The sequence below is a fragment of the Aulonocara stuartgranti genome (assembly GCF_965226115.1).
Source record: "Aulonocara stuartgranti genome assembly, chromosome: 10".
Taxonomy (NCBI): Eukaryota; Metazoa; Chordata; class Actinopteri; order Cichliformes; family Cichlidae; genus Aulonocara; species Aulonocara stuartgranti.
In genome coordinates this window covers 2,866,902-2,894,369 of record NC_138946.1, presented here as the reverse complement: position 1 = coordinate 2,894,369, position 27,468 = coordinate 2,866,902, and the positions used below count along the sequence as shown (strand labels likewise).

Here is a 27,468-nt window from a genome sequence, read left to right as displayed (position 1 = left end):
GTGTGGTGGTGTATGAAGAACGTGACTCACTGATTACTCATCGTTGAGCAGCTCGGTGGTTTCTTCGTCTCGTTTCAGAGAACCTGTCCACTAAATAAACCCAGGAAGTTGCAGAAACCCCGGCTCCACCTGTGCTGCTCGTTATTCTAAGAAGCTCATTTCTTCATCCAAACTTAAGTTGCGCCTTTATTCTTTCTAAACTTTCGCCTGGTGGTGCAACTCGCTCAGCGTTGAGACAGCGAATGTTTCAACACAGCGGCCACAGAATGTTGCGAGGAAACTGAAACCTAAGGCTGGAGCAAATGAACCCGACGACAGGCCGTCTGGGGCCTCCTGAAGGTGCAGAGATCGTGTGAAGGACGAACGATGAAGGACACGAAGTGTTCGGAGTTCAGCGCAGTTCATTTAAGTCTGTTTTCATCAAAGAAATGGGAAGAGGTTCGATTCAAGTGTTTTGTGGCCAAAGAGGTGAAAATGAGGCAGAAAGATCTTACAGGACGGTGATGTTTTCAGATAACTCATCAGTGCTGCGTTCACTTACATCGGGAATAATCAGTAAACTGACTTTCACTGCAAAGTAAGAAACTCTCAGTGTTCAGACACAGGACGAGTCAGTGCAGAACAGGAAACACTCGTTTATGAGATTTTATAGAAAACATTCACAACAATATTGATTTTGATCATTTTTGTCTTGTGAAGACAAACAAAGCACTTCTAGTTTTTCTTTCTTTAGCTCAGTTTGGAGGCTGAGTAAGAATAATGCACATTACACTGCAGTTCCTCCGGCGCCACTCGAGGCTCCGGCGGTGACGGATTTTACAGACAGCCTGTTCCTCAAAGCTAGGGGGCGTGGCCTCTGTGACTGACAGGCTGCTAGCAGGACTCCCTGGGCCTCTGCAGCGTGTTTGTGCTGTTGAGCCTTTTTTAAATTATTTGAGAACTAATATTTCATGCTAGGCGTTTATTCAGTGTGCTACTCAGCAGGTACCATGCAAGGGCTAGCTTGCCAACAGCGGGTGAACAGGTTAGCAGCCAAAATGGTGACGCTGAGGCCTCAAAACCCAGAAAGTGACATCACAAGCCTTCGTCCATCTTTGATCGAGGAAACAATGCACAGAGCGGGACTCGACTCAAGCACCGACACTGTTAAGTTCATCTGTGGAGCAAACCTCTCTAACCGTGGTGTCCTCTGGTTTACAGGAAGTCTTCGATGTTACTGTTACGTTACAGGAAAGTGAGGTCTGGATGCCGTGGCGTGTCACTCTCCTGGAGCGATGACAGATGCAGTTTGGTGCTGTAGTGTCATTTCTGAGCCACGACGGAGGAAAAGGCTGGTCCAAAAGACACCTTCACCCAACCAGCTGCAGGCCCGTCTGTCTGATGCTGCTGAGGTGCACCAACTGTGATGGCACAACACCCTTGCTTGAGGGCACACCGGACTTTCTGCGGTGTTTTTCTTGGGTAATCTAGGAAACTCTGAGCTGACACAATCACTCAGTCACGACTTCAGCACAGCCACATTCAGCACTTCTTCCTTCAGTGACCTCAGAGGTCACCACGCCGGACCACCTGCCTCCATAACCAGCCTATCCTGCTCTGGATGACACCCAGAGAGCTCCGAGGTCTCCCTCTTCTCCTCCTTTGTCCAGACCACGTCAGCCTCGCCTCTCTAACCTGAGGCGTCCCTCTGACAGACTCATTTCTAATCCCACCCATCCCAGTCGCTTGGCAACACAAAGGTGTGTCAGAGCACGGCGAGCAGAATGTTCACCGAAGGCCAGCGCACACAAGCACACCGAGTGAAACGATCAGCTGAAAACTCGACTGTACTGTGAGAGTTTATGGGGACTGACTCACTGCCGCCTCATGTGGCCACTAGAGGAACTGCAGGTACTTTGGTTTGGCCTCACCTGTAAATGCAGTGAGCAGCGCCTCAGCGCATCTAACCCGCTGTTTCCACACGAGTATCCATGACGACGGGACAGAAAATCAAAGGCAGAAAATCCAACATTTAATTTCATTTCATGTTTGAGCGAAGCTACAGTAACATAAAGGAAATGTTCATGAGGAGGTAGACTGAGACATCTTCAGCGTCAGCCCGACGCACTTTCAGCACTCAAAAGTTCGATCTGCAGAAATGTCCTTCAGCCCGCTGTGGGCTCCAGTTAAGGCTCCGCCCTCATCGGCGTCTTTGGTACGGCTTCTTGGCTCGCTGCTGTTTCTTGAAGTCGATAAGGCAGTCGGCGGCTTCTGAGATGGGTGTGAAGGACCTGATGGGAGAGTTACTGACCCTGAATGCTGACACTTCCTCCTCGTCATCATCATCATCCCGCAGATCGATGACATCACTGAAAGAATGAAGACAGAGAAGATTTCAGGCGTCTAAAACTTGAGCAAACAGGGTGTAGCAGGAAGATTTCAGGTGTCTTTACAGCTGGACTTCAAACCCAGAGCTGTTTTAAAGGCGCCTTACCCGGGCAGGACTTTGGATCCAGACGGGCCAGCATCTGCAGAAACACAGCGAGGCAGGAAAACGTGACTTTATGAACCCTGATTCAGCGGTGACATCACATCAGCAGGACAACAGCTTTCCCCGTTTCTAGAAACATCCCGACCCCGTGTCCCTGACTTTTAGAAACGGGAACGTTGATAACAGAAGAACAAAACCTGGAGCTTCATCTATAATCAGTCACATCAGAGTCTCAATAATCATCATAACAAAAGACTTTATACCAGAACTATCAAAGTCTCCACTCAGTAACTTCATCTCAGGGTTCAAATGTGTGAGAAAGTTCTTCACGGTGAACCTTCGGGAGGCCAGACTGTTTGATTTAGGACGCCTGTGAAACACGAGGGCTGTAACTGAGTCCTGCTGCTGAAACGTGACGAGCAGCTCATCACTGCTCAGTGAAGCGCGGCTCAGTTTGGTGAATAAGTTAAATAAAGAGATTATAAATTGACTCCATCCCAGTCTGAAGCCTGAGCGCTGAGCGTTTAGCTTTGGACACGTTTATCGTGGACATCTGAGACTCATTCCTCGTGTTTTCCTCCCTTTAAGCTCGTTAGACTACACTGCAACAAGGCCAAGGCCGGCGCGGGCCTCGCCTCGGAAAAACAAATTCCAGTGAGAACGGAAACAAAAGACAAAGTCTGACAGCGAGACGCTCCGCTCTGCACGAAGGTCACGGCGAGTTGTCGCTGAAGATGTTTAACTGTGACTCAGACTTTTGGGTTTTCATTTAGCTCCTGTGATCTGCAGAGAGCAGTCGGGACTCTGGCATTTTTCTCCCATCAGGTCCACAGGCGGAGGCTTTTATTTTTGAGCATGCTCCTTCACATGTCACTTGTGTGACCTTTGACCTGCTGACAGTGCTGTCATAAAGAAAAACGAGGAAGCAAAAACAGATATGAGCGTCAGACGCCCTCTGGTGGTCAGCGTGAGGAACTGCAGCCGTCTCAAACAGACCTCTCTGCTGGAAGCTTTGAGCTCACAGGAACGTCTCATCAGTGTTTACTCTATTTTACTTTTTCTTTGTTTTTTATCATCATTGTTTTATTCTGTGTAAGTTAAAGAAAATCACCTAAATAAACTCATAATAATAACAATAATACATACAGCTAATGATCCGACAGTCTTTTCTTTGTCAGCTCGTTTCCACTGAATCAAACGCTCACGCGGAGCCTCGGGCTCTCTGACATCACATCAGCAGCATCACACGATAAATCGATAAATGAGAAGATTTCTTCATCACTGCTCAGAATAAAAAAAACCTTTACTTTACGTATTGAACAGTAAATTCAGCAACGTTCCTGCAGGCTGCTTTATTGGGGGCGTGGCTGTAAAAACATGGCTGCCTCAGACCGTCCAATGACTGTGCTACAAACATGGTGATTTCAAATTTGTTATTCAGCAACTATTAGCAGGTATCTGTGATACAACCATGCAGTCAATTATACATGCTAACAAAGCTAGCTAGCATTAGCCGATAGCTTAGCACTCCGCGCTCTCATCTGAATCTGGCAAATTCTGCCTTCAGGAAAACCCCCTAAAAAACAATGACATCAAATGACAAACCACCGTAATGGGGCTACATCCATCTTTTATATACAGCCTTTGCTTTTTTTTATCATTCAGATTTTTGTGTTTCAGAGGAAGAAAAACAAAGAGCAACAACGATGACGTACCCGAGTCTCTGCTCTCCGTCTGATCCAGAGCCAGCAGCAGATTTCCCCTCTGCAAGATCAGAAAACAACAACTTTTAAACATCTTTAAGTTTCTTTACTGAACTTTTACTCTTTTAACACCAACAGTCGGCACTTTGAATGAAACTCTTCAGCTTTTCAAGCAGCTTCTCTTCTTCGTCACCTGAGCTATGATGTCCCTGTCTGTTGTCTCCTGCTCCGTCTGCTCTGCTTTTAACCAAAAAACAATAAAAACTAAGTTTAGGAATAACAAAACAAAAGCCTGCTGTAATTTAGGATCAACAGCTGTCTGATTTCAAAATAAAAGCTTGCTGCTGTTACACATTTTCCTTGATGTTTCTCCTGGAAAAATGCTACGAACATCCTGCTTCCTGTCAGACTGTCACCTGTGGATCTACACCGCCAAAGCCATCTGGCAAAGGGGGGTGTCAAACATAAGGCCCGGGGTCCAGAGCAGGGCTGCCAGAGGGTCCAATTGGTCCTGTATTTTCATGTTTTACATGTTTTAGTGCTGATAAAGACCTCACCGCTCACACTACAACACAGTAGTAGGGCTGGGCCATATTATACCGTTCACGGTAATATCGGTACAATGTTAGGCAACGATAAGAAAATGAAATATCACGATAGAATATGGGTAAAACGCGCATGCGCACATGGCCGAAAAAGCACGGTGGTAACGGAGAATGAGAAGGGAGAAGGTGGATCGTTGAGTGAAACGGATGATCCAGAATTGGTTTGTAAAGATGGTCCCACTTCAGTGGTGGTGTTTGTCTGTCACATACCCACCAAAGAACTTTTTTTTTTTTGTAGAACATGCAAGCGGCCGTTGTTATTGACTATGTGCACGTTAGCATATGCTACGTCCGGTGCGGAAACTCCTGTGGGGAGCTTTGTTTCCGGTGTCCTGGTTTACGGTCCAAAACAAGTTAAGCAAATGAATGAATCAAGCGGCGATTTACATTTCTATAGATGTCTCGGGCATTTACCCAATATATTTGTAAATGATGTTCATCGACTTGTTGATATTTTTCCCCCGCGCCTCAGAGCAAAAGAGAAAAAGGATTCAAATGTTATATTTCTCAGCTGTCCCTCGTTTATCGCGGGTGTTATGTTCTACAAATAACCAGCGAGAGGTGAAATCAAGGAGCCGATTTTATTTTTGACGGTGCAAAACGTTTGGTGGACATCGTGGACATACAGCGCTGCACTTCAGAGTCACACTGCTAGCATCGATGCAGCGATTCTGTACTGTACAGGAGAGACGGAGGAGATCGTCAGCAGTGATCAGGACGCAGGACACAATGTGATGTAAAAAAAAAAAAAGCGCAAACTTGCACTAAAAAAATCTGCGAAACAGCGAGGTGAAAGGTGAACCGCGTTATAGTGAGGGACGACTATAATTTTGAAGGCAAGTCACAACATACCCTTTGTAAATACTAATGTATAGAAACCGTTACCAGCAATCATTCATTTTTTGTGTGGCTTTTTTCACGGTTTGTTAACATGCTGTGTAGGTGTGTACTTGACGAGCTGATCTCGACATAACGGGGGAAACATCTGGTTTGACTATTGTTCACCTGTAGTTTGAATGCTGAACATTTGCCTGTTTAAATCATGAGACCAGTCACGATACAGAGATGTGCTTCTGCATGTGGACGATGTGTCTTCTGCTGCAGTAATGCAGTTCTGCTTGTGTTGAGTGATGTAAACAACTGATCGATCTAAACGCTTTAAACATCAAAACTGATCATTAGATTTTTATGACACAACAGCGGTGAGTGTTCCCACCTTCTGCTCTTTGTAACTTAACGCCATCTTTCCGTTTTCCAGTTTTGGACATGATTTTGGAGGATATCTTCGCAGTAGCGATTGACCGCAAAGTAAAGCTACCAGAAATGTACAACCCCACATCCGGTCTCAAACCAGGAAGTTAGCGTTTTCTCGTGCACAGGGTCTATTGCCGTATTTGTCGGACTAAGGTGCTCGTAAATCTGGGAGTAATCTGGGTCCTAAACTCCGTCCCCTTCAGGTCCCAAAGTCAAACGATCACTGCAGCATCGCTGAGAGTTAAAAACTGTCTAAATTCTTTCATCTTTAATAAAACGATCAGCATTGCTGCTTTACCAGGTGTAACTATGAAGTTTAACATCCAGGCATCCATGAAAACAGAGTTTATTACATTTAACGAGTTAGAAGTTAGCAGGAAGTTAACAGAAGTTAGCTCGCTAGTTTCGCTAGTTACCTAAGCATGATATAGCATGTTCTGACTGAGAGATTTCTGAAAAAATTCAAACGTACAGCTCTGCTATCACTTCCAACATAAATGAAGACAGGAAACTAAACAGCAGTGACGTTTGTAGGGTTACTGAAGTTGGGCTAGCTGCTATATAATGATGTGCTACGTGATCGCTAGCGACACAGCTATGTTAGCATAAACACAGTGAAGCTAGAGGATGAACGCTAACCTTTTTCCACTCAATAAAAGTTAACGTGAGGGTTCCTGATGGTTAGAGACAAATACAGTCGCATGGCAGGATGCTGTAAACGGACCAAACTTCAGTCAGGAGAACAACTGAGATAATCCATCCACAATACGAGGTTAGTCATTAATATACTGCAACAACATGGGAATAGAGCCGCTGTGATAGAATACAGCATTAATGAATCAATGGTACAGAAGTGGAGGAAGCAAGAAGAATGAGTTTAATAAAGTTTGATTTATCTGACTGCTTTGTTGTCTTATAATCCCGTGCACCTTATGGTCTGAAAAATACATATTTGGCTTTTTATTTGGCACACTGCAGTTTAATGTTGCAAAGCACCTCTTTTTAACTTCAGTGGATATTATACATGGTTATGCTTCAGGATATGTCAGCCCATTTCTACTGGAAATGCCTTTTGGTTAAACTTTCAGCAAGGAATTTGCATTTGCACTGTTAAATTTTTATATAGCTTTAATGTACATAAAAAACAGCTGCTTGTTTAAGTGAAAATAAATGGGTGTTTTTTGCGCTAGTAAAGTTGTGGGGCTGTATTTTGTCTCGCATCAATTATATCGTCATTTATAACGCAAATTTTCAAATGTACATCGTGATAAATATTTTTGGCCATATCGCCCTGCTCTGCACAGTAGCATGTTTGGTTTTCCATGACTTACTATAGAAATTTAAAAACAAGTGGGTCCAGAGTAAAAACACGAAACCAAACCAAGATGACGAGCTAAAGTTTCACTGAAACGAGCGGCTCAAATGTGCCTGCTCTTTCTTTGTAAACAGATTTGAGTTTACACAGTGAAAAAAAGGCTGATCGCGGTTTGTTGCAGACTAAACTGGTGGACTGTCTAAGCTACAAGCAGACAGGTGTGTGGTTTCAGAGCGTCGCCGGCTTACAGCTGCAGTCTTGGATCCGTGGCGCTGGATGCAGAGCTCGGTGTGTCGGCTGTAGTCCTTCAGAGGCACGGCTCTCTGACAGATGTAGCACTTCTCCTGGTTCCTGTTGGATTAATTTAGAAGAAAGCAGCGAGTCAGAAAACAAAGAGCTCTTGCAGCTAATGTAGACATCGCCGCAGACACACCTACCTGCCAACGTCAGCGCCCTCATTTGTGTCTTCGGCGTTCGCTCTGTGTGTTCTCTTCCTCTGAGTCTTCCGTGACACTAAAGAGGAGAACAAAGCTCCGACTGAAACCACAAATCAAACCACAAAATGCCACATCTGACTCTCACCGGTGACTCATGTTGTAATTCCCAGTTTGGCCTGAGGGTGGCAGCGTTTTGTCACTGTTAGGTTTAAAATTGGACACACTGATACAGAAAAGCATCCAACTAGCTTCAATGTGAAGGTTTGGAATAAAAAAATCTTGAGAGAACTGATTTTCTACCTGTGAATTACTCCAATAATCTAACGCCCACGCTCGCCACGCCCGAGTTTGACACAGCCTGAACTCCGATTTCATTCAAAACGTGAAGCACTGTGTTCTTTATATATTTGGCTGACGCAGAATGAATCATCATTTAAAACCATCACACAGGATGAGTGTGACTGCACAGTGCAGCTTCCAGCAGAGCCGCGATCGGCTCGGATATACGAGACGCAGCACAGAGGAAAGGTTTTGCTTCTGAATATGTCCGAAAGATTTCCACGATGACGACAAACCAAAACAAACGTCCCGATCATGGAAGCTCGGGTTTATGATCGCAGCTTGCTGAACAACAGTGGAACTTCACTATTATATAAAAGCTTCTTTATTCTATGATTTATTTCATTTCTATTACTCCTTCATTCCTTCTTTTTTCCTATTATGTAACTTATGTTACTGAGTTACTCTGTGGCTGCTGTAAGACAAAATAAACCATCCTCTGTCATCTACAGTGCATGTGTGACAGTTAAAGCATCTTTCCGATCTATGAACCTTCAGCAGTGTTTTATCATTTTGTTCTTTGACGTCTTTGTTGTTTTTCTTCTTCTGTGTTTTCTTTCATCGCAGATTTCTCTGAGCTGTTCTTGTTTCTCCTTTTTCGAGCCGCTCGCTGCGTTTGAACGATTAAAGTTCCTGATGAACTCTGCGGATTTTTAAAAAAAACAACTCACCTTGTATGTAGTCGACCTTGGGCCTCCTCTCCTCCACGACTGCTACCTCGCCGTCGCAGTACGCGGCGTGCATCTCGATCCTGCTCGCGGGGAAGGACGCTTGGCAGAGCGGGCAGTCGACGGCGGTCTCGGGGCTGCGGGGGACGACGGCCGGCTCCGGCGCTTGGTCCTTTATCTCCTCCACATCTGGATCCCCTCCGTCCTCCTGCACCTCCTCCCTGCTCGCAGGCTGACCGGCGCCGCCCTCGCTGCTCCTGACGGGGACGTCCGCCTCCATCTGTTCACCTGTTGGAGCTGAGGATAAATGACAGCTTCAGCTTCTTAAACACGCAGCATGGAGGGTGAAAATGAAGCTTTTCTGTCTGATTACCGTCGGCCTCCACCTCCTCCACCTGTGGCTCGCTCCTGGAGGGAGGATCAGCGTGAAGGATCATCTGAATCTCCGGAGTTTTAGCTGCAGGCTGCGGACAAACTTTTCACATTATTTCAGCACTTTAACACATTATTTACTGACTGCTGCCACACACAAACCCACCCAGCACCTCCACCTGCTGCTTGTACAGTTCAGGGTCTCGTGTCTCTGAGGAAGAGAACATGCAGAGGTGGTGCTGACCTGTGGACTTGAACCTAGAACATCCACAACATGACGCATCAGTGCTAACCACTGCAGCACCGTGCTGCCCTGGAAACTCAGGACCAGTTCCTGTCAGAGTCGGCCAATCAGCTTTAACGCAGTTAGATCAGAACACATGAGCTCAGATATAAAGGATGAACACACACACACACACACACACACACACACACACACACACACGGCGACGTTCATCAATGAAATCGTCACTGTGACGGTGCTGCAGGTATCTTCTCTAACACCATCCATTTACTAGCAGACAAGCTCCACACTCTTATTTTGAAAGTCTAGTTGCTGCTAATCAGTTGAAAGCAGTCCTTCCTGTCAGACTCAAACTCCACCGTGATGGAGAGGAGCCGCTGACGGCGGTCCCAGTCTGCTCTGCAGGTCCTGCACGCGACGAACCGGAGGCTGAGCAGAGCGAGGACCGCCAGCTGCTCCCGGGTGGAGGAGGAGTCAGTTGGGACCTGCAGTTAACCTCCTGACTTCCTGTCTGCGAGTTTCTCCCGCACACCTGAGCAGACTCACCTGATCTTCTGCGTCACACACCAGCGTCACGTCCTGACTGCTGTCGCCGCTCAGCTGCGTCTCTGAGGTCACATGAAGAATAACGTTATTGGAAAACACAGATAATAAAACACACAAACATATCACAGCATCGTTGTTCACTCCTCTCACTGCATTCAGGTCCTTTACACTCACATCAGCCTCGGCGTCTCAACTTCCTGATTAGAGACAATCTGATGAGTTTCTTCTAGTCTGAAGAAAAACGTTGAACTCAGGCTCAGGCGTGAGGACAGCGGAGACAAAATCCTTACCTGGACAAACCTCACAGTCCTCAGCGTCCATCGGTTCTTCGTCTCCATCCTTCTTCCCGTCCTCCTCTTTGTTTTCCGTCTTCGTTTGCTCCTCTTCCTCCTCCTTCTCCTCCGTTGTCGGAGTATCAGCAGCTTCATCCTGAGTTTTGCTCCTCAGCCTGAGACCTCGTCTGAAAGCCAGTTTGAACAAATCGAACGTTCCTCGTCAGATCAGACGGAAATCTCCTTTAACCTCCAAACACGAAGCAGACGCCGCTTCACGGCCGAGAGCAGAGTTTTACCTGCGAGCGGCGTGACGCTGAGGCGATCCAGCGGGCAACTCGTGCGACGGCGATTCCTAAAAACATCACACGTGTTCAAACATCTGGAACAGAAGCAAACAAACGTAATCTTCTGAGACATTTTTGTACCTCCGTTTGCGGCAGGACGGCCTCGCCCCACTCCGCCTTCCTCAGCAGACGCCGCTGAGCCCGTTTCAGAGTCTTCTCGTAAACCTCCATCTGAGCCACGATCACCTGAGCGGCGACAGGAAGGACGAGTGGACACACGCTTATGATACTCGGGTCAACATTCTCCGTCACACACGCATCACGTTACTGATTTCACAGTGACTCAGATTTGATTTTGACATTTTTAAGAATAAAAACAAACAAATTTATTTTACACAATAAAATAAATTTGAAACAATCCCTGGACTTCATTAAAGCTGCTTTGCATGATTTACAGCTGAAAATAATCCTTCTTTATCCTAAACAGGGGCTTCTGCAGCCTCTCGGCTCATCCTCTGTCTCCGCCTTTTATGACTTTGTTCTGATTGGCTGTCCCTCGTAAACAGCAGGTGGCGGGGCTTCTCTGACTGACAATAGCCATACCCCCCCTCTGTGACATCATAAAGTTCCACAAGTAGAAAAAAAACTGTGTAAACATTTCAGGGATTATTTGTAGACACGCTGACTTCACATTTGAAACGTCGGCCATGTTGACTTCTGTCACATCTAAGACCAAAACTACATTTAATTACTGAAAGAGTCACTAATTATTTTTGCAGAATTTCATGCATGAAGTAAAAGACAGCAGCGAAGCCTCGTCCTGATGTCAGAACCATGATGTGCTGTAAACGTGTAAACGAGTCCGTTATAAATGATCGTAATCTGTAGCGTGACCACCTGCGTGTACGTGTCTGGGTCGAGGCCTCGCGGGCAGAAGGGAACGCCCCAGTAGTAGTGAACCGTGGTGGAGTCGGCGGACTCTCCAGAGCCGACAGAGGAGAGCGTCCTGCTGCGATCAGGCCGCGGCTCCTCTGTGCCGGACTTGGAAGAAGTTTCAGGCGAAGTTTGTCTGTTGGAGCTGCTCTGAGGACGCAGGCTGCAAACAGACAGAGAGAAGACGGAAACTGGTTTGCATGATTCGTTCGGCAGCAGGACTTCACTGTCCTGTCTGTGTGTGCACAAACGTTACAGCTGGATTCAAGTAACGTGCACAAAACCCACAGACACGTGTTTACTGACTGTATTCAGGCCACGCCTTCTTTGTTTCTAAGGAAACACTTCCATCTATCTGTCCGTTCAAGCAAAGCTTCCCAGTCCCTCTCGGGGGTCCTCAGGGTATTTCTAGGCCATGAAAGACTTATAACATCGCCCAGCTGGATCTGCCTGGATAACCTCGACAGGGAGGAGGCGCTGGGACGAGCATGAACCACCTCAGGTGACTGAGGGTGGGTGTAACGTAGGCTGTGAGACAGGTGAATGTTATTTCAGGGTTGAAAAAGAGAAACAGGTGAACATCCCGCTCCCCTCATCTTTTACTCACCAGAGTCTCGTGAGCCTGACAGCTGACACGTGAGGTTTCGTACCTGCAGTTTGATCCAGTCGCCCCTGAAGCAGCAGCCACGTGGTTCAGGGAGGCCGCCGGGCTCTCTGCCTGATGAACTGACGTCTCCTCTGGGAAGACGGGGCTGGGAGAGCCGGTCGGCTGCAGGAAAAACAAAAAAGCAAAAAACGACATTTTTAAGATGATGTGACAGAGATGAAGACATCGCCCCGTCTTCATCTGCAGTCTGTGTGGACGAGCTGAGCTGTGTTCTTGTAGTAAAATGATCAGCTGTGTACCGTGACGTCCTCGTCCCCGTCAGACCAGACTAGCGTCATATCGCTGGTCAGCTGACTCTCGGCCGGGTTCGGGGCTTTGGCCCGCCCGCTCAGCTCGTCTGCATCGAGGAAATCCAGAATAAAAACACCGTCAATAAAAACAGACACAGTCCACACAGTCCAAAAGCAGCGCGAGCGACCTTCCTACCTGACTCGGACGCTTTCAGCCCGTCCAATCGACTCTGACCGTCCTGCAATAAAGAGCAACGAAAATAGAGAAAAGAGTCTGAAAAGTCACATAAACATCAAATAACTGAGTGCCCAGTGTGGACCAGTGAGGCACACGATCGAGCGTCTCATCGTGACGCTTTCAGAGAATCCACGTAAATGTATCGAGCGTTCGGCTTTCTGGGGGAAAGCGCGCTCTGACCCTGCATGCAGCACTGCGACCTCTGAGCTCACCTTCCTGTTGGCTGGAGGACTCTCGCACCTCTGCTGCTGCAGTCCGAAAACGGGGCTCTCGGAGTGGGCGTGGCTCGGCTCGGCCTGTCCTCTATTGGGACTTTCTGGGAATGCTAACCGTTCTGATGGAGGAATGCCGGGGCTTCGTGGGAACACGGGGGACGTGGGTTTCACGGAGGGGGTTAAACTGTCCTGAGAAGAAAACGTGAATCCTGAGTTTTCACCGTCTTGGCTGCGCATGGCGTCTCGGGGTCTGCGGGCGCTCGGCGACCTCTCGTGCTGAGCGTTCCTGCCAAACACGGGGCTTTTAGCGCACTCGGGGCTCGGCTCAATCTCGTCGCTGTTATCGGGATCTGTGCCAGACAGGGCGGGGCTTTTGGGACATGAGGCGACGTCACTTTTAGGGAACGTCGGGCTCTCGGGACGACGGGACTTTTGGGTGGCGTTCGAACCATTCTGAGAGCACAGCACGAACCCGGAGCTCCTGCAGGTGTCCAGCAGGTCCTGGCTCAGCCGGCCAATGCGGACCTCCGCCCGGCAGCCCGTCAGTGGAAAGACGGGAGACCGATGCAGCTGTGAGTCCTGGATCTGCGTGGAGTCGGAGCTCTGGGAGGAAACAAAGAGATGAACCTTTAAACGACTTTTCTGACGCACGTTTTCCTGCAGATCGCAGACGATGACGAACCTGCGGCGAGTCGGGGAGAGCCGGCAGAGACTCGGAGCTGCAGGGAGACGCCTGAGAGTAGACCTGAGTCTGCGACAAGTCTGGCATCTCCGGCAGAGGACTCCCCGCTTTCCTCTTCCTCTTTAAATTCCCGTTGTCACCGTCTCCAGATCCTGCTGGAACAAAGAAACAGTGCCTTTCATATTTATTTCCTGGTGTGAAGTCTGACCTCAGATGGACGCCGGTGTTACCTTGAAGGCAGCCGTCCTCTGAGGCTCCTCGATCGATGGCGAGCGTTGTCTTCCCGTTCGAGTACGCTAGTTTGCGGCGGGAGCAGAGCCTGAGGGAAACGTCGGCGGGCTGAGATGGACTCTTGGGGGTCCGGCACGCCTGCGTCTGGCCGACCATCTGTGAGAGGAAAAGCAGGAACATCTTTCTCTGCATTCATTTGTCTGTTCGCTCTGATTTGTTTATTTACTAAGATTAGCATTGTAATCTGTGCTGTTCTGTAGCTTTTAGCTAACTTTAAAGAACATGAATGAAACTCTCAGAAGCGCATAAAAGTAAACCATGCTAATGTCAGGATTCACGCAGATCTGTAACATCGTCTTAGAGAAGAAGAGCGGGCGCTCTGCAGAGAGGCCCTGATTGGTGCAAACTGCCATCAGCTGCTGATCGACAGGTAAACAGGACAGAAATAAAACCCAGATGCGTGCACGCCTGCTCCAGCTCTGTACTCACGCTCTCCTTGATGGCCCTCATCATGGCCTCCTCCTCCTCTTGCTGCCGTCTGAGTGCCGTGGCGCTCGCTTCCTGTTCGCTCAGGCGCAGAGCCAAGTCCATCATCTCCTCCTCGGACATCTCTGCAAACACACACACAGAGCTTCATCACCAAAGTCCTGCTTACACCCTCAAAATGAAACAGGTTCAGCAGTTCTTGAACCTCCCGAAATGCCCTGATTCCACCTCCATGCTTCTGCACCTTTAGGTTTGGATTTGCTCTCCCTCTGCCGTTTCTCCCTCGCCATTGACGTGGCGAGCAGCGACGCCGAGAGCTCGTCCTGCAGAGACAAAAAAGGACAAACAGTTCTGATGTTGTTTTTCATGCGGCTGCCAGATTATCAGTCAGATTTTACTGATCCTGGTTCCACGAGAGCGACCTCATGTTCATTCAGGACGCTCGCGTTTCTTCACCTGCTCGTCTGCAGCTTCGTCCTCCTGCGAGTCCTCCTCCTTCTGGTTCTCAGAGGCCACGTCGATGAGCTTTTGCTTCCTCAGCGCCATCTTGCTCTATTCCTGAGTAACTGCAGCCAGCAGACACACAAAACTCTAAATAATAAACCAACCAGCCGTAAAATCATTGAGTTAAAGTTATTAGTAATCATCTTTAGATCCACTGCTTCCATAAACACGTAATAAAACATGTGGCTGCCGAGCTCCAAACAGGGTTTTATTAACACGTCGTTTCTGATCTCAAATATCACCACAGTCCGTAACATTAGGATCCACCCAACCATTGTCTTCTGCTCCAATCATCATTGGATTGGTGAAGTCGATAATTGGTCGGATCACTTCATCCTCCAGCACAGTCCGAACTCTCTGAGGAATCTTCAGAAATGATTCTCCAAGCGTCCTGAGGGACATTCAAAGCTCTTCTTTGGATGTTTCTGTTTTTTTTCCTGTTCTCCATCAGAATGATCTCACTCTGCTTCAGGGATGTTGAGGTCCAGGCTCTGTCGAGGCCAATCTGTGACTGATGGTGTTCCTCAGGCTTCTCCTGCACTGGCAGTGTGTTTGGCATCAGCCTCATGCTGAAAAACGAAGCTGCTGCCAGTCAGATGTTTCCAGACTGTACTGATGGCGTGTGGAAATCTGACCGCACTTTCATAGAGTTGATAATTCAGTTTCGATGAGATCAACACACTGATTGAAGGACAGCAGAGACCACGACACAGCCTCCACCATGTTTTACAGACGGCTGTAGACACTACTGTTGTAGCTCCCTCCTGACCTCCTCCACACATTCGGACCATGATTTTGATTGGTTGCTCTACCAGACCTGTGTCCATTAATGTTAAATCCAGTTCAGGTGTGATGAGGCATACCTGTTTCCCTTCTTTAAGAATGGCTTCCTGAGAGCCATCCTTCCCCTGAGACCACTCCTGATGAGGCTTCAGTGATCTCTCAGGTCTTCTCTCTGAAGGACATGACTGTCACCTGCTGTTAACACCTCTCACTTCTTCTGTCCTCCACTCGTCTAGCTTCCTCCTCTTTGTTAAAAACACACAGCACACCATGCTGAGATATACCTAGTTTCAGCTAATAGATCTTTGGGAATCACCTTCCTGGTTCAAACATACTTTCCATACCCCAAACTTTGTTTTTTCTTTCCACATTTTTTGATTTTAAATGTAAAGAAAAGTCCCCAATGGAGTAAAATCCCAAATAATTATGAGTGGTGGCTCAAGACTTTTGCACAGCAGCTGAGAAAACAAGCATGAATGTGTGATACGAGTCTGAAGTTTGCTTTGATGGTCACGATTAAATAATTTAAGTTTGTGATTGTTCAGCGGGATTATTTAAAGGGTCAGTTCACCCCCAAAACACGAAGCTTTAATCCTTCGAACCGCTTGTTTCCGTCTTTAATAACAAACAGCAGAATGAATGACAGCCCTCAGGCCACGCCTACTACCTGCTTCACCTGATGATGGTGGGTCTCCTCCTCCTCTTCTCCTCCCTCCTCTCATCTGTCCTGTGGTGGGGCCTGAACAAACTGCCCTCTGCGTTAACACAAAGACAAACAGAGGCGCGTGAGCGGCCTGAAACATCGCACACTGGACGTAACGTTAGCTCACACGGCGCGAGGGCAGCGGTTGATATGGAAACAAGCTGACCACACGAGTCAGCGAAAAGAGGCCGTTAAAAGTTGGCGCTTTTCGGTTTTCCCGCAACTAAAGCGTGACGCTAGAGAGCGGGTCAGCCTGCCGCTCCTGCCCGGCACTCCGAGCGGCTGAGGCGGCGGTTGAAGGCCAGCGCTCCGCTCACAAACACTCACCCAGCACTTTTCCTTACTTTCGCGGCGCCATGTTTGTTTCTGTCCACCTCGTCATGTGACTGCGACGTCGGCGGGGCCGCCGCTGTCCACGATGCCTTCACGGACTGTCGGTGAACACAGATTCCTCACCTCGTGTTCCTGATGTCAGAATTCTAATTAGAGTTGATTTGTGACAATAAACGAATTAACAATAAATAAATAAATATAACATAAAAAGAAGAAAAATGTATATTAAAATTAAAATGAGTGTCTGTTTGTCTGTTCGCAAGATGAAATGCTTGATAAACTCTTGAACTTCCCCTTAAACCTGTAAAAATGAACTTTCATTTCTTGGTAACCAGCTTCAGTTACTGGGCGTGGTCCTTACAGTTTTTATGATCGCCACCATCCTTCATCTAATCATGGAGACGCGAAAAAACCGCAGAGACTATAGAGAATATTTTGTAAGGGGTGAACACTTAAAGCTGAAAGAGCTGAAATCGAAAGCTCGACATTCCTACCTGGATACGAAAAGGAAAAAATACCTGTTCAAAAATAAAAAATACATCCCTCCGTACCCCCGGCCGGAGTTTCACGTGTCTCATGTGAAACACGACACAGAGAGAGGGTCACTGTGCTGGATCTCGAAGGATGGAGGCTTCAAGGATCCACACGGAGGCGTCAAGGACCCTGAAGAGCCGTCCCTGGTGTGGTGGAGTCTAGCTGTTGGACCAGAGGAGATCCGGTCAGCTGAGAGGAGGCTCCTGAAGAAGACCTTCCCATACCGGACCAAGGAGCAGGCCCGGAGGCAGCAGAGGTTCCTGTGGAAGTTCGCCTCCTCTCCAGCCTTCAGTGAGAAGTCCAGGTATGGATCGTACCGCTTCACCTTCAGGGTGGAGGAGGTGCTGGAGGCCTACAGCGAGCAGGTACGGACTCCTTCAGTTTAAATTTGAAACACTTACTAACCTTTGATAATGCTGTTTTATTACAGCAGACACTGATGAGACGCCTGCTGACTCATTACAAACTGAATTTTATTTATTCACAAGTGTTCAGTTCATCCAGCACACAGCCCCTCAAAACTCTGCTGACCACGTTATTGCAGTTTAAAAAAAATTGATTTAGTTTAGACTTTTTTGTTTTTAAATCATTTCAGTTTCAGGAAGTCTCCAGTTCAGTTTGCTGGTCTCAGTTTAGTTTTTATAGTTTGAAAATGTTTCGTTTTCATTTAGTTTTATTAGTTTCGGTCTCAGTTTTAGTCTTTGTGACTCATTATTGTATTTATTGAAAAGACCAGAGAAGATGTAATTTATCTGCATAGATATTCAAATATGAGGAGAAGCCTCATAAAAACTTCCATCTGACCTGATCAGGCAGTTTGTGATTTTACCAGAATATTAAATCATGAAACAAAAACATTTCCTTTGTAAATTAATTTTACTTTAGTTTTTCATGTTCATTAAATTTCATTTTGTTCAGTTTCAGTTTGTTGTATATAAGGTCTAATTTTGGTGTAGTTTTATTACCGTGTAATAACCTCGGTGTAGAGGTGAGTAAACGTCTTCCTTACATTTTGCTTCCAACAGCCAGACTTGATTGTGATATCTGAAGAGTCCTACAGATTTCCTGAAGCCTTTTCAGAGCTTTTATTTAGACATTGGCTGCTTTTTCACTTATTCTCAGTCTGGTCCTTGTACCTGACCCAAAAGCACCAAACACATGGGAGGAACCAGTGCTGCAAAGATTATAAGTCTGTCACCAGCCTTTCACGAAACAGTCTGACACCAACAAAGAGCTCTAAGTTGAGCACTTGTCACATCTCTGCGTGGTGTTCCCTCCACTGAAACCTGTTTATTTGTCTCCAGTTTTGCTTCGGTGCTCCACCCGTCTTGCGAGTGTTCAAGACCTCCCTGTACAAACAGGAAGTGGTGTATACTGTGCTGGTCCACAGACCGCACGATGACGGGCGCTTCTCCGAGTACCCCGAGCTTCCCGATGACGACCCGAACGCCGTCTGTGCTTACAGACGAGAAGAAAACATCTTCATCTGGAGACCAGAGGCCATGTGTGGGACACACTGGTAAGAAACACATAAAGATTTCCATGGAGTCCACCGAACCACACACTCACTGCCAGTTTATTAGATACACCTTCTCAAACATCTGAGCAGCAGCTCAGAACATGTAGACATGTAGACGTGATCAAAATGACCGAAGCTGAGCATCAGGATGGGAGGGGGAAGGTCTGACCCAGAGTGTTTCAGGAGCTGCTCATCTGCTGGGAGTTTCCCAGACAGCCGTCCTCACACGACCACACTGTGCCATCTTCTGATTGGCTGCTTCCAGCAGGGTAACACGCCATGTCACACAGGCCAGATCATCTCAAACTGGTTTACTGAACACCAGTGTTTGTATATGATGTCATGCCACTCCAAGTTTAAACACATTTAAAAAACAGCTGCTAGATTCAGAATCAGCTGATTTGTCTGTAATTTGTAAAATAACTTTATTATCGTTAATGAAACTTACTAACACATAGACTCACGGTGAGAAGATGATGGTGAAAGGAGGACCTAGTTCCTGTGCCACAGACAGTACACGGGTCCAGTTTTACTGTGATGTAGTTCAGAGTTAGTGAGAGACAAACACTGATGCTGAACAGAAACCAGGCGGTGACTTCAGGACACTCAGAGTGTCTTTACACTTCAGCGCTGACCTGAGCAGCGTCAGTGAGGCGCAGTGATGCAGTTTAACCTCTGTGGGCTGATTCAGATGCTGCTTCCTCTCAGGTATGAGCTGAACTACAGACCTGAGGACAACCTGATGGAAGCCTGGGAGCTGGATGATTGGCCACAGTATTATGTTTGGGATCACGTCGCCCTCGCCCTGCATGTGGAGAGCGGACAGGTACGTTCGCTCAGATCTTCACGTCGAGCATTGCTACAAATCCAGCTGCACAGACGTGTTAATTATCCTCTGTTTCTTTTTCAGGTGCTGAAGTTCGACTCCGATCGACTGAGACAGAACCTCAAGTTCTGTGAGCGAGACGACGTGACCATCGCACCGAAATTCTACTTTGATGATTGTGAGGAAGCTCAGAGCGTTATCGAAAGTCTGTGGCCCGAGTCGTCACTGGAGAAGAATTTTGCAGGTAATAAATCAATAAAACTCTCAGTTACAAACCTTAAAGTTATATGACAGAAACTCAACTCCACATAGTTTTTATTACGTCAGGCAGCCTGTTTATTTCTGCTGGAACATTTTACCATTGGAGTCTATGGGGACTGAACCAGCCTGTAGTGGTCGCTAGAGGAACTGCAGTTTTCGCTCCTGGAGCGTTGGCTTCATCTTTCCTCCATCTCAGTTCGTCCTCTGCCTCTCTCCTTCTCACAGGTCTCTCTCTTTAGGGGAAGAAAACCCCACAGCAGTGTTAAAGAGGCCTCAAGACTCGGTGCTGTGAGACAACGATCGGGTTTAACTTCTGCAAACTTTTCCTTTTTCCCTTTTTAAAGAGACCAAACGTACACACTGCTGTGCAAAAAGCTTGAGGCACCTCGATAAGAAGCAAACTAGTGAGAGAGCTGCTTAAAGTCTTATTGATGCTGTCAACGATAAGCCGCGCTGCTGAAGCATCAGCGCCTCTGTGTGAGCGCACTGTCACTGTCAAATCATCAGCAGCACTGGACGTTGTCACTCTGTCCTGTCTGCAGGAGACCAGTCTGCAAATTTAAGATTAGAAGACGATTTCAGAAAGTAAAACTATATACAGTATTATTATTATTACGACTGTTACTGTAGTTATTCTTATGGGTGCTGTGTGAAATTTAGGGTGACCACCTTTATTCTCAGGAATCCTTCTCCAGGCTTCCTGAATTCATTCAGAGCTCTTCTTTGTATGTTTCTGCCTTTTGTCATGTGATATGTGATTGTTGGGGTTTCTCAGTATCACTGTGGGGTCTTTACCTTGCAGTGTGAAACACCTCGAGGTTACTGTTGTTGTGATTTGGTGCTAAAGAAATACAACGATGATCTCACACTGCTTTGGAAATGCTGATGTTTCCTCTGAGGAGGCCGATCCATGACTGACGGTGTGTTTGGGATCGTTGTCGTGCTGAAAACTGAGACTCTGGCCAATCAGATGCTTTCCAGACTGCTGGTAACAAAGTGTCTGAAGATACAATTTAAACAGCTTCTTTGATTGGTCGTCTGTTACGTGTAAAAACGACACTGGTTCATGTGGGTGGGGTTTCTCCACTTCTATGCTCCATCACGGTGGAGGTTATACATGTAACAGTGGAGGGGCGGAGACAGAAAAACTGCTTCACATGCTTCGCTTTTGCATTTTATTAGTTGATTTCAGATATACGACTTCCTGTAATACCACAGATACATAATTATGTATGAACATGTATGATTATGTGTTTTTATGCAGTGTGTTCATGTGCCTGAATTTCATACACATTTCTACCTTTTTATACAATAAGACAATAAAGTTCTTTTGAATCTGAATTTGTGTATTTATTAAGAGAACAATCGTACAATTAATTATAAACACAAAGATTAGTTTATTTATATTTCTAGAATAATATTGAAAAGCTCTGAGACATGTTAATCTAATTTGATTGACCCCACCTTGAAGTTGGACCTGTGGGCGGGGCTTGTCAGAGCCTCTTGTGGGTTTACCACACATAGTTAAGAGCACCACCCTTCTCTGGCTCCTGGAAGGTGCTCATAGTGGGGACCGGGCTGTGACTGGGAGGAACGACCTACCTGATCTCTGAGCGCTGGAGGTCGACGGCAGGAGGAGCAGAGTGCAGCTCGAGCAGCAGCTGAAGCAAAAATCTACCATCAGTCATTAGGTTGGTTTAAAGAGAATCGTGGATGCCAGCAGCAGGTGGGGCTCCATCAGTGAGGTCAGGTCACATTGTCATTGTTGTAGTTTGAAGTTTGTCTGCCCTCAGCACACATACTGTGTGTCTGTGTTGGGCCAGTAATATGTGTAATACTATAAAAGCTGAGTTTGTGAATGAGTCAGAATTTGTGGGTTTATTGCTGATTTGAGTCCGAACTGCAGTTTAAACCTGGTGAGAAGAACAAAGAAAAGTAGAAAAAGAGCCTGAAAAACTCTTATCAGGGGATCTGCAGCTGCAGGTGAGGCGAGCTCGAGAAACTGTCAAGAAATGCAGCTGGTGGGAGAGGCAGTGTTTAACAAATAACAACCTTGAGATGGTGACAGCGTGGTCGAATGATGCTCCACCCAAGAGATCAATGCAAACATCCACCAGCCTCCAAAGCAGCAATGAGAGATAAACGAACTCCATGAGACTCTGGACCTGTGTGGTTCTTCTTGTCACTGCCTCGTTAACACGAGAGAAGAAGAATGAGGACGTCTTCTGTGCTCAGATGTTGTGTTGTGTGTATCAAAGAGCCATGTAGGGGTCAGCAGAGGTGGGAAGTAATGAAGTACAAATACTTTATTACTGTACTTAAGTAGAATTTTCTGGTATCTGTACTTAAGTATTTATTTTTTGGACTACTTTTTACTTTCTACTCCTTACATTATCAAAACTCGTCTCTTTAGGCTCAGCAGTATCATTTCTATGTGATTTCTGTTATGTAAGCTGCTATAAGTGACTTGTTGGCCTATAATATGTGAACCACATCTCACATGTATCCCTCATGAATGATATAAAATCATCTTGAGACACAAACGACATTCACATCACGAGAAACTGGAATCAAACAGACTTATATGTGTTCTTTATCTTTAGGTACAACGACGCCGTTTATTGGCACTGGGAGCAGCGCCGGTGTCTGTCTGTGGTATCAGCTTCGAGCGGGGCTGCAGAAGAAGCATGAAGGGAGAAACGTTTCTATCAGCTCAACAAACATGTGAAATCACAGAAAAGTGTCCGCAGGGCACCAGACAGGCCGGGACCCCGCTGGGTAGAATCGCCCTTCAACTTTTTTTTTACTTTCTTACTTACATTTCGGTACTTTTTCACTTTGACATGAGTAAAAAAGTTGCTTCAGTACTTTAACTTTTACTGGAGTATTTTTTTACCACAGGTATCTGTGTGTCGTTAGAAAGTCTCGTCGGTTATGATCTGGGGACGGAAAGAGGATTTCCGTTTGGAGGAGGCGGAGGGAGTAAAAAGGTCAAGCTGTTCACAGATGTTGAGGAGACGCGGACAGTACCGGTACTTTTGGTTTTACTGCGTGAAAGGAGCAGAGCGCAGGTAAGCGAACACTGATAATACTAAAGGAAAGCTTTAGTGGGGTCGTTGGTGTGTGGCCTCAGCTTCACACGGTTAACTGGTAATAATGTAACAGCGCGTTTGTAACAGTGACTTTCTGATGTGTAATTAAACAACATTCATTACTTTGACGATGAGCTGCGAGATCACATGTAGTGAAAGGCCTGTTGGGATGAACTTGTAATAAAATACATGTTTGGACTTGAGTGAGCAGAGAGCTCCGAGTCATCTCAGCAAAACTTTATTATTTACTTTTCGCTACTTCCTCTTTCTGTGCGTACGGCCCAATCACGTATTCGGTACGTTCATCAGCCGGTGCGGACTTTACAGCAGTTTCGACATCGCGGTACTGAACTGTACTGCCTGGGCTCTTTTGTTTAAGCCGAGGGAGACAAGACACCTCTGCCCAGCGTCCTGCTCGCAATCGGTCAGTCTCTGGACAACAAACTGGACGCCCAGCGTCCCCGACTGTACCGGGGAGACAGAACGAAGGACTCAGGCAAGAAAAGGGGAGGAGTGTGTGCTTCATGGTTAAGTCTTTGTGGGCTATGCATGTGTGTATCTTAAAAACGCACTGCACTCAGACCCTCCAGCTGCTGACCTTCAGTTAAACTCTCCTTCAGCTGTTTACATCCCCCCACGTGGTGATAAAGCTATGGCTATGGACGACCTGTATGACGTCATCAGAGGACTTGATTACAAAAATCCTGAAGCTGCCTTTATTGTGTTGGGAGACTTTAACAGAGCCAACATGAAGAAACGTCCCTACAGCAGTGATCAAACACTGGATCACTGCTACAAACCCCTCCCCCGTCCAGCTTTGGCAGAGCATTGTCCCATACTGCTGCTGCCTGCATACAGACAGAGGCTTAAACAGGACAAAACAGTTTCCAGGGTCATTTACAGATGGGACAGTGAGGCTGAGGGCGTCTTACAGGCCTGCTTTGAGACAGCTGACTGGCAGATATTTGAGAATGCTGCTGATCGCAACATCAGTAAATTCATAGACTCTGTTATAGGCTATACTGGAAACAAGCATGCAGCGTTCAGTCCACTGTGTCTCTTGCAGATGAGCTCAACAAATTCTGCACTCGTTTTGATGCAGAAAACATAAAGCAGGTCCTTTTCCCTCAGGCAGGCAGTGAGGCTGTAACCTTAATACTCGAAATAGAAGATGTGAGATGGTCTTTCCAAAAGGTCAACCCAAAACTTGCCTCGAAGCTCGTTGACCTCGGGCTGGAAACGTCTCTCCTGAACTGTGGGTGGTGAGAGTTGGTAAGCACACCTCCTCAACACCTATTTTAAACACAGGGTCGTGTGCTTAGCCCCCTCCTGTGTTCCCTGTTCACACACGACTGTGTTGCTAAACATAAGTGCAACACCATCATCAAGTTTGTGGATGACAAAACCATCATAGGCCTCATCACAGACAACGAAGAGACGGCCTGTAGTGGAGGTGATGGCGCTGTACAAGTGGTGTCTGGATAATAACCTGTCTCTCAATGTCAGCAAAACAAAGGAAATGATAGTGGACTACTGGAAACGACCAGTCGGGGAACACCAGCCCATCCACACCAACGGTGTCAAGGTCCAAAGGGTCAGCAACTTCAAATTCCTTGGAGTAAATGTCACCGAGGACTTCTCCTGGACCTTCCACACGGACACTGCAATCATGAAAGCTCATCAGCGACTCTACTTCCTGAGGAAGCTGAAGAAGTTTGTCATGAACGCCAACATCACCTCAAATTTCTACAGGTGTGCGATCGAGAGTTTGCTGACGAACTGCTTTACAGTTTGATACAGAAGCTGCTCTGCCAGCAGCCGCAAATCACTACAGAGGGTGGTGAAGGCACACACACACACACACACACACACACACACACACACACACACACACACACACACACACACACACTTCATTTCTTATCATACTGTCTGTGTTTCCAGCTTCATCAAAGAGGAAATCTTCAGCCTAATCATCAAACTTAGAAAGCGCGTCTGCCTCCTGGATCCAGCTGCGACAAAGCTCTCAGGCTCCTGTATGTGAGTTCCTATAATTAGTAATCACCCCTGGGTGCTTTAAGAAATCTTGTCCCGTGACTCACACCCAGTGCTGATCATGCTGATTACAACAACAGTGTGTTATTGTGTGTGTGTGTTCAAAGATGAACTTTTATTTCCAGATAACCAGCCGATGACACTGCCTGACTTATACTGAGCTGTCAGAGCTGCTCTCCACATCAGCAGAGCGACACTGACGGTCTGGACGGTCTGTTTGATCGACATCATCCAAATCGGATCATGCAGAGACAAGGAAACGTCAAAAAACAAAAACATTATAAAGCGAGGCATTTAAAGCTGAATGATTTGAAACAGGAAGCTCAAGATACTCATTTGTACAAGAAGTACCTCTACAAAGACGACATCCCTCCGTACCCCGGACCTGGAGAGGTTTCACTTGAGTTTCATGTGTCTCGGCTGAAACACGACACATACAGATTAGAAGAGATCAAGAATGACGGAGGCTTCAAGGATCCAAAGAGCGGCTCAGAGGATCCAGACAGACTGTCCCTGGTGTGGTGGAGTCTGGCTGTGGCACCAGAGGAGATCCAATCAGCTGAGAGGAGGCTCCTGGAGGAGGCCTTCCCAAACTGGACTGAGGAGCAGGCCCGGCGGAAGCAGGGCTTCCTGGTGGACTTTGCCTCGTCTCCAGCCTTCAGTGAGAAGTCCAGGTATGGATCGTACCGCTTCACCTTCACGGTGGAGGAGGTGCTGGAGGCCTACAGCAAGCAGGTACGGACTCCTTCAGTGTAAATTAACATTAATTAGCTCAATGAAGATTTTTAAACTTGATTTTGTCAGTGTAGCCCCTCAGACTGAAAAAGCTCCCTGACTCCTTCATGTAATCAATGATTTTCTGTTTTAGCTGGTCAGCTTCACCTCAGTGGAACATTTTGTGTATTATGTGTTTGGCTGAGACGTCTGTACAACGTCCCGGCTCACTGATGAAGCCCGGTGTAGCTGGTGTGAGTCTGTCATCAAAACATGGTTTTTTTTCCAGTATTGCTCCGGCCGCCCGCCCGTCATGCGTGTTCTCAGGACTTCCCTGTACAGACAGGAAGTGATGTATGCTGTGCTGGTCCACAGCTCAGCCAATGACGGGCTCTTCGCTGAGTATCCCATGCTGAATGACCCTCCGAACACCATCTGTGCTTACAGGGACGGACGCTTCACCTGGAGGCCCGAGGCCATGTGTGAGACACACAAGTAAGAAACAGATGTTACACACACACACACACACACACACACACACACACACACACACACACACACACACACACACACACACACACACACACACACACTCAGACAACATTTGGTGGATGTTCCTGATCCTTTAACACTGTCAGCTGATTCAGACGCTGCTTCCTCTCAGATATGTGCTTTTACAAAGACGTGACAAAAACCTGATGGAAGCTTGGGAGCTGATTCAGGATCCACAGTTTTATGTTTGGGACCACGTCGCCATCGCCCTGCATGTGGCGGGAGGACAGGTACCTTCACTGCTCCTCCTCCTCACACACCTGCAGAAACATCAGCAACATTATTGTGTTTAATCATCGTAAAGCTGGAGGAAGCTTTTTGATTCTTGTCTTTCTGAGTTTTTGGTCTTTGTGTGTTTCTGCCAGAGCTGGTGTGTTTGGAGGTTTGATGAATAAATGATGTTTACTGTAAATAAACTAAACGTTTCAGTTGTGTTTTTGTAGGTTTTTTGTGTAAAACTGTTGCTCGTCTTTTTCTCTCTGTTCATTTTCTTTTCCAGGTGCTGAAGTTTGATTCTGATGATCTGAGAAAGAACCTCACGTTCTGCGAGTGTGACGCTGTGACAGTCAGACCTGAATCTGACTTTCAACATTACCAGGATGCTCAAAGCCTCGTCACTCGTTTGTGGCCACTGAAGAAGGAGGTTTCACTCCAGCAGAGAATCAGAGGTAATAAATCAATAATCAATAACAGGCTGACTTCCTGCTTCACCTCCTGACACAGCCGATGAGCTGTGAGCTGTAAACGTCTCCTGATTAACCTTCTTCATCAACAGGCTCTACAGAGTGAGGCTGTCTGTGGAGTTTCTCCACCTTTATTCTCCTTTTCCTGAGCGACTGCAGCATCACCGGCTGCACAGTGAACCACGGTGGAGGTTACACAGAAGGCAGCAGCCGAGAGGAACGAACACAGAAAAACTCTTTGATGTGACTTTTTTATTCCATTAGTTTATTAAAGGTTTATTACATGAATTTCCAAAGTGCACAGCAAAAGACCAAAGACAGATAAAACATAAACATGTGATCATGTGTTTCACTGCACTCTGTCCTGTCTGTGTGTGATGTGTTCATGTGACTGAATCAAAGACTAATTACTTTGTACACACAAAAAGTGGACAATAAAGTTGTTTTGAATATTTTGGGTGTTTTCTGTGGTGTTCAGGTGCCTTCGCTGCTCCTACTCCTCACTCTTCACACACCTGAAGCTTTTCACATCAGATCATTTGTTGCTGTCTTTGTTAAATCAGTCCAACGTGTCACTAAAAGTGCTTCGAACGACCATCTACTCCTGATTCTGAAGAGAGGTGAAGCACATCAGCAGAGTGTCTGACAGATGACATTCAACTAAAATGAAAATAAATCTGTAACCTGAAAAGGAACCCAGAGGAAACCGTTTCCA

General features: G+C 46.7%; 3 protein-coding genes across 9 annotated transcripts; 2 read left to right on the top strand and 1 right to left on the bottom strand.

Annotated features, from left to right (window-relative positions):
- Positions 1 to 1,989: 1,989 nt before the first annotated feature.
- uimc1 (ubiquitin interaction motif containing 1) lies at positions 1,990 to 17,125 on the bottom strand. 6 transcript variants are annotated; one of them, XM_082547769.1, is made up of 24 exons: positions 17,012 to 17,125; positions 16,512 to 16,649; positions 16,149 to 16,236; positions 14,651 to 14,760; positions 14,439 to 14,517; positions 14,198 to 14,319; positions 13,708 to 13,864; positions 13,478 to 13,632; positions 12,793 to 13,398; positions 12,539 to 12,581; positions 12,352 to 12,449; positions 12,096 to 12,214; positions 11,410 to 11,608; positions 10,654 to 10,758; positions 10,525 to 10,580; positions 10,244 to 10,413; positions 9,954 to 10,015; positions 9,165 to 9,255; positions 8,795 to 9,088; positions 7,785 to 7,860; positions 7,596 to 7,698; positions 4,186 to 4,234; positions 2,474 to 2,507; positions 1,990 to 2,348 (listed from the first exon to the last, which is right to left on the bottom strand). In XM_082547769.1, exons 4-24 carry the CDS (start codon positions 14,738 to 14,740, stop codon positions 2,180 to 2,182), a joined length of 2,877 nt encoding a protein of 958 aa, XP_082403895.1. In that variant the 5' UTR covers positions 14,741 to 14,760; positions 16,149 to 16,236; positions 16,512 to 16,649; positions 17,012 to 17,125; the 3' UTR covers positions 1,990 to 2,179. The 6 variants fall into 6 exon arrangements, 5 of the variants coding, with proteins under 5 accessions (XP_082403895.1, XP_082403899.1, XP_082403897.1 ...); XM_082547773.1 differs by having other exon boundaries at positions 13,478 to 13,629; XM_082547771.1 differs by having other exon boundaries at positions 16,158 to 16,236.
- LOC309715005 (uncharacterized protein) lies at positions 16,683 to 20,998 on the top strand. The gene is made up of 5 exons (XM_082547774.1): positions 16,683 to 17,416; positions 18,356 to 18,570; positions 19,279 to 19,396; positions 19,481 to 19,640; positions 19,883 to 20,998. The coding sequence occupies exons 1-5, from the start codon at positions 16,886 to 16,888 to the stop codon at positions 19,894 to 19,896; spliced, it is 1,038 nt and encodes a 345-aa protein (XP_082403900.1). The 5' UTR covers positions 16,683 to 16,885; the 3' UTR covers positions 19,897 to 20,998.
- Positions 20,999 to 22,641: 1,643 nt separating this feature from the next.
- On the top strand, positions 22,642 to 27,210 carry LOC309715006 (uncharacterized protein). 2 transcript variants are annotated; one of them, XM_082547775.1, is made up of 7 exons: positions 22,642 to 22,728; positions 24,694 to 24,785; positions 24,930 to 25,539; positions 25,808 to 26,013; positions 26,183 to 26,300; positions 26,570 to 26,738; positions 26,846 to 27,210. In XM_082547775.1, the coding sequence occupies exons 3-7, from the start codon at positions 25,048 to 25,050 to the stop codon at positions 26,857 to 26,859; spliced, it is 999 nt and encodes a 332-aa protein (XP_082403901.1). In that variant the 5' UTR covers positions 22,642 to 22,728; positions 24,694 to 24,785; positions 24,930 to 25,047; the 3' UTR covers positions 26,860 to 27,210. The 2 variants fall into 2 exon arrangements, with proteins under 2 accessions (XP_082403901.1, XP_082403902.1); XM_082547776.1 differs by having other exon boundaries at positions 24,694 to 24,789.
- The last annotated feature ends 258 nt before the right edge of the window (positions 27,211 to 27,468 follow it).

Bases quoted from the DNA above. Each gene is read 5' to 3' on its own strand.
- uimc1 (XM_082547769.1), bottom strand. From the start codon at position 14,740: ATGGCGCTGAGGAAGCAAAAGCTCATCGACGTGGCCTCTGAGAACCAG. The intron at 10,581-10,653 runs GTACAAAAATGT...TGATGTTTTTAG, and splicing joins CCGTCCTGCCGCAAACGGAG to GAATCGCCGTCGCACGAGTT. The intron at 10,414-10,524 runs GTAAAACTCTGC...ACTGGCTTTCAG, and splicing joins CAGCGTCACGCCGCTCGCAG to ACGAGGTCTCAGGCTGAGGA.
- LOC309715005 (XM_082547774.1), top strand. From the start codon at position 16,886: ATGATCGCCACCATCCTTCATCTAATCATGGAGACGCGAAAAAACCGC. The intron at 18,571-19,278 runs GTAAGAAACACA...GCTTCCTCTCAG, and splicing joins GCCATGTGTGGGACACACTG to GTATGAGCTGAACTACAGAC. The intron at 19,397-19,480 runs GTACGTTCGCTC...TTTCTTTTTCAG, and splicing joins TGCATGTGGAGAGCGGACAG to GTGCTGAAGTTCGACTCCGA.
- LOC309715006 (XM_082547775.1), top strand. From the start codon at position 25,048: ATGCAGAGACAAGGAAACGTCAAAAAACAAAAACATTATAAAGCGAGG. The intron at 26,014-26,182 runs GTAAGAAACAGA...GCTTCCTCTCAG, and splicing joins GCCATGTGTGAGACACACAA to ATATGTGCTTTTACAAAGAC. The intron at 26,301-26,569 runs GTACCTTCACTG...TTTCTTTTCCAG, and splicing joins TGCATGTGGCGGGAGGACAG to GTGCTGAAGTTTGATTCTGA.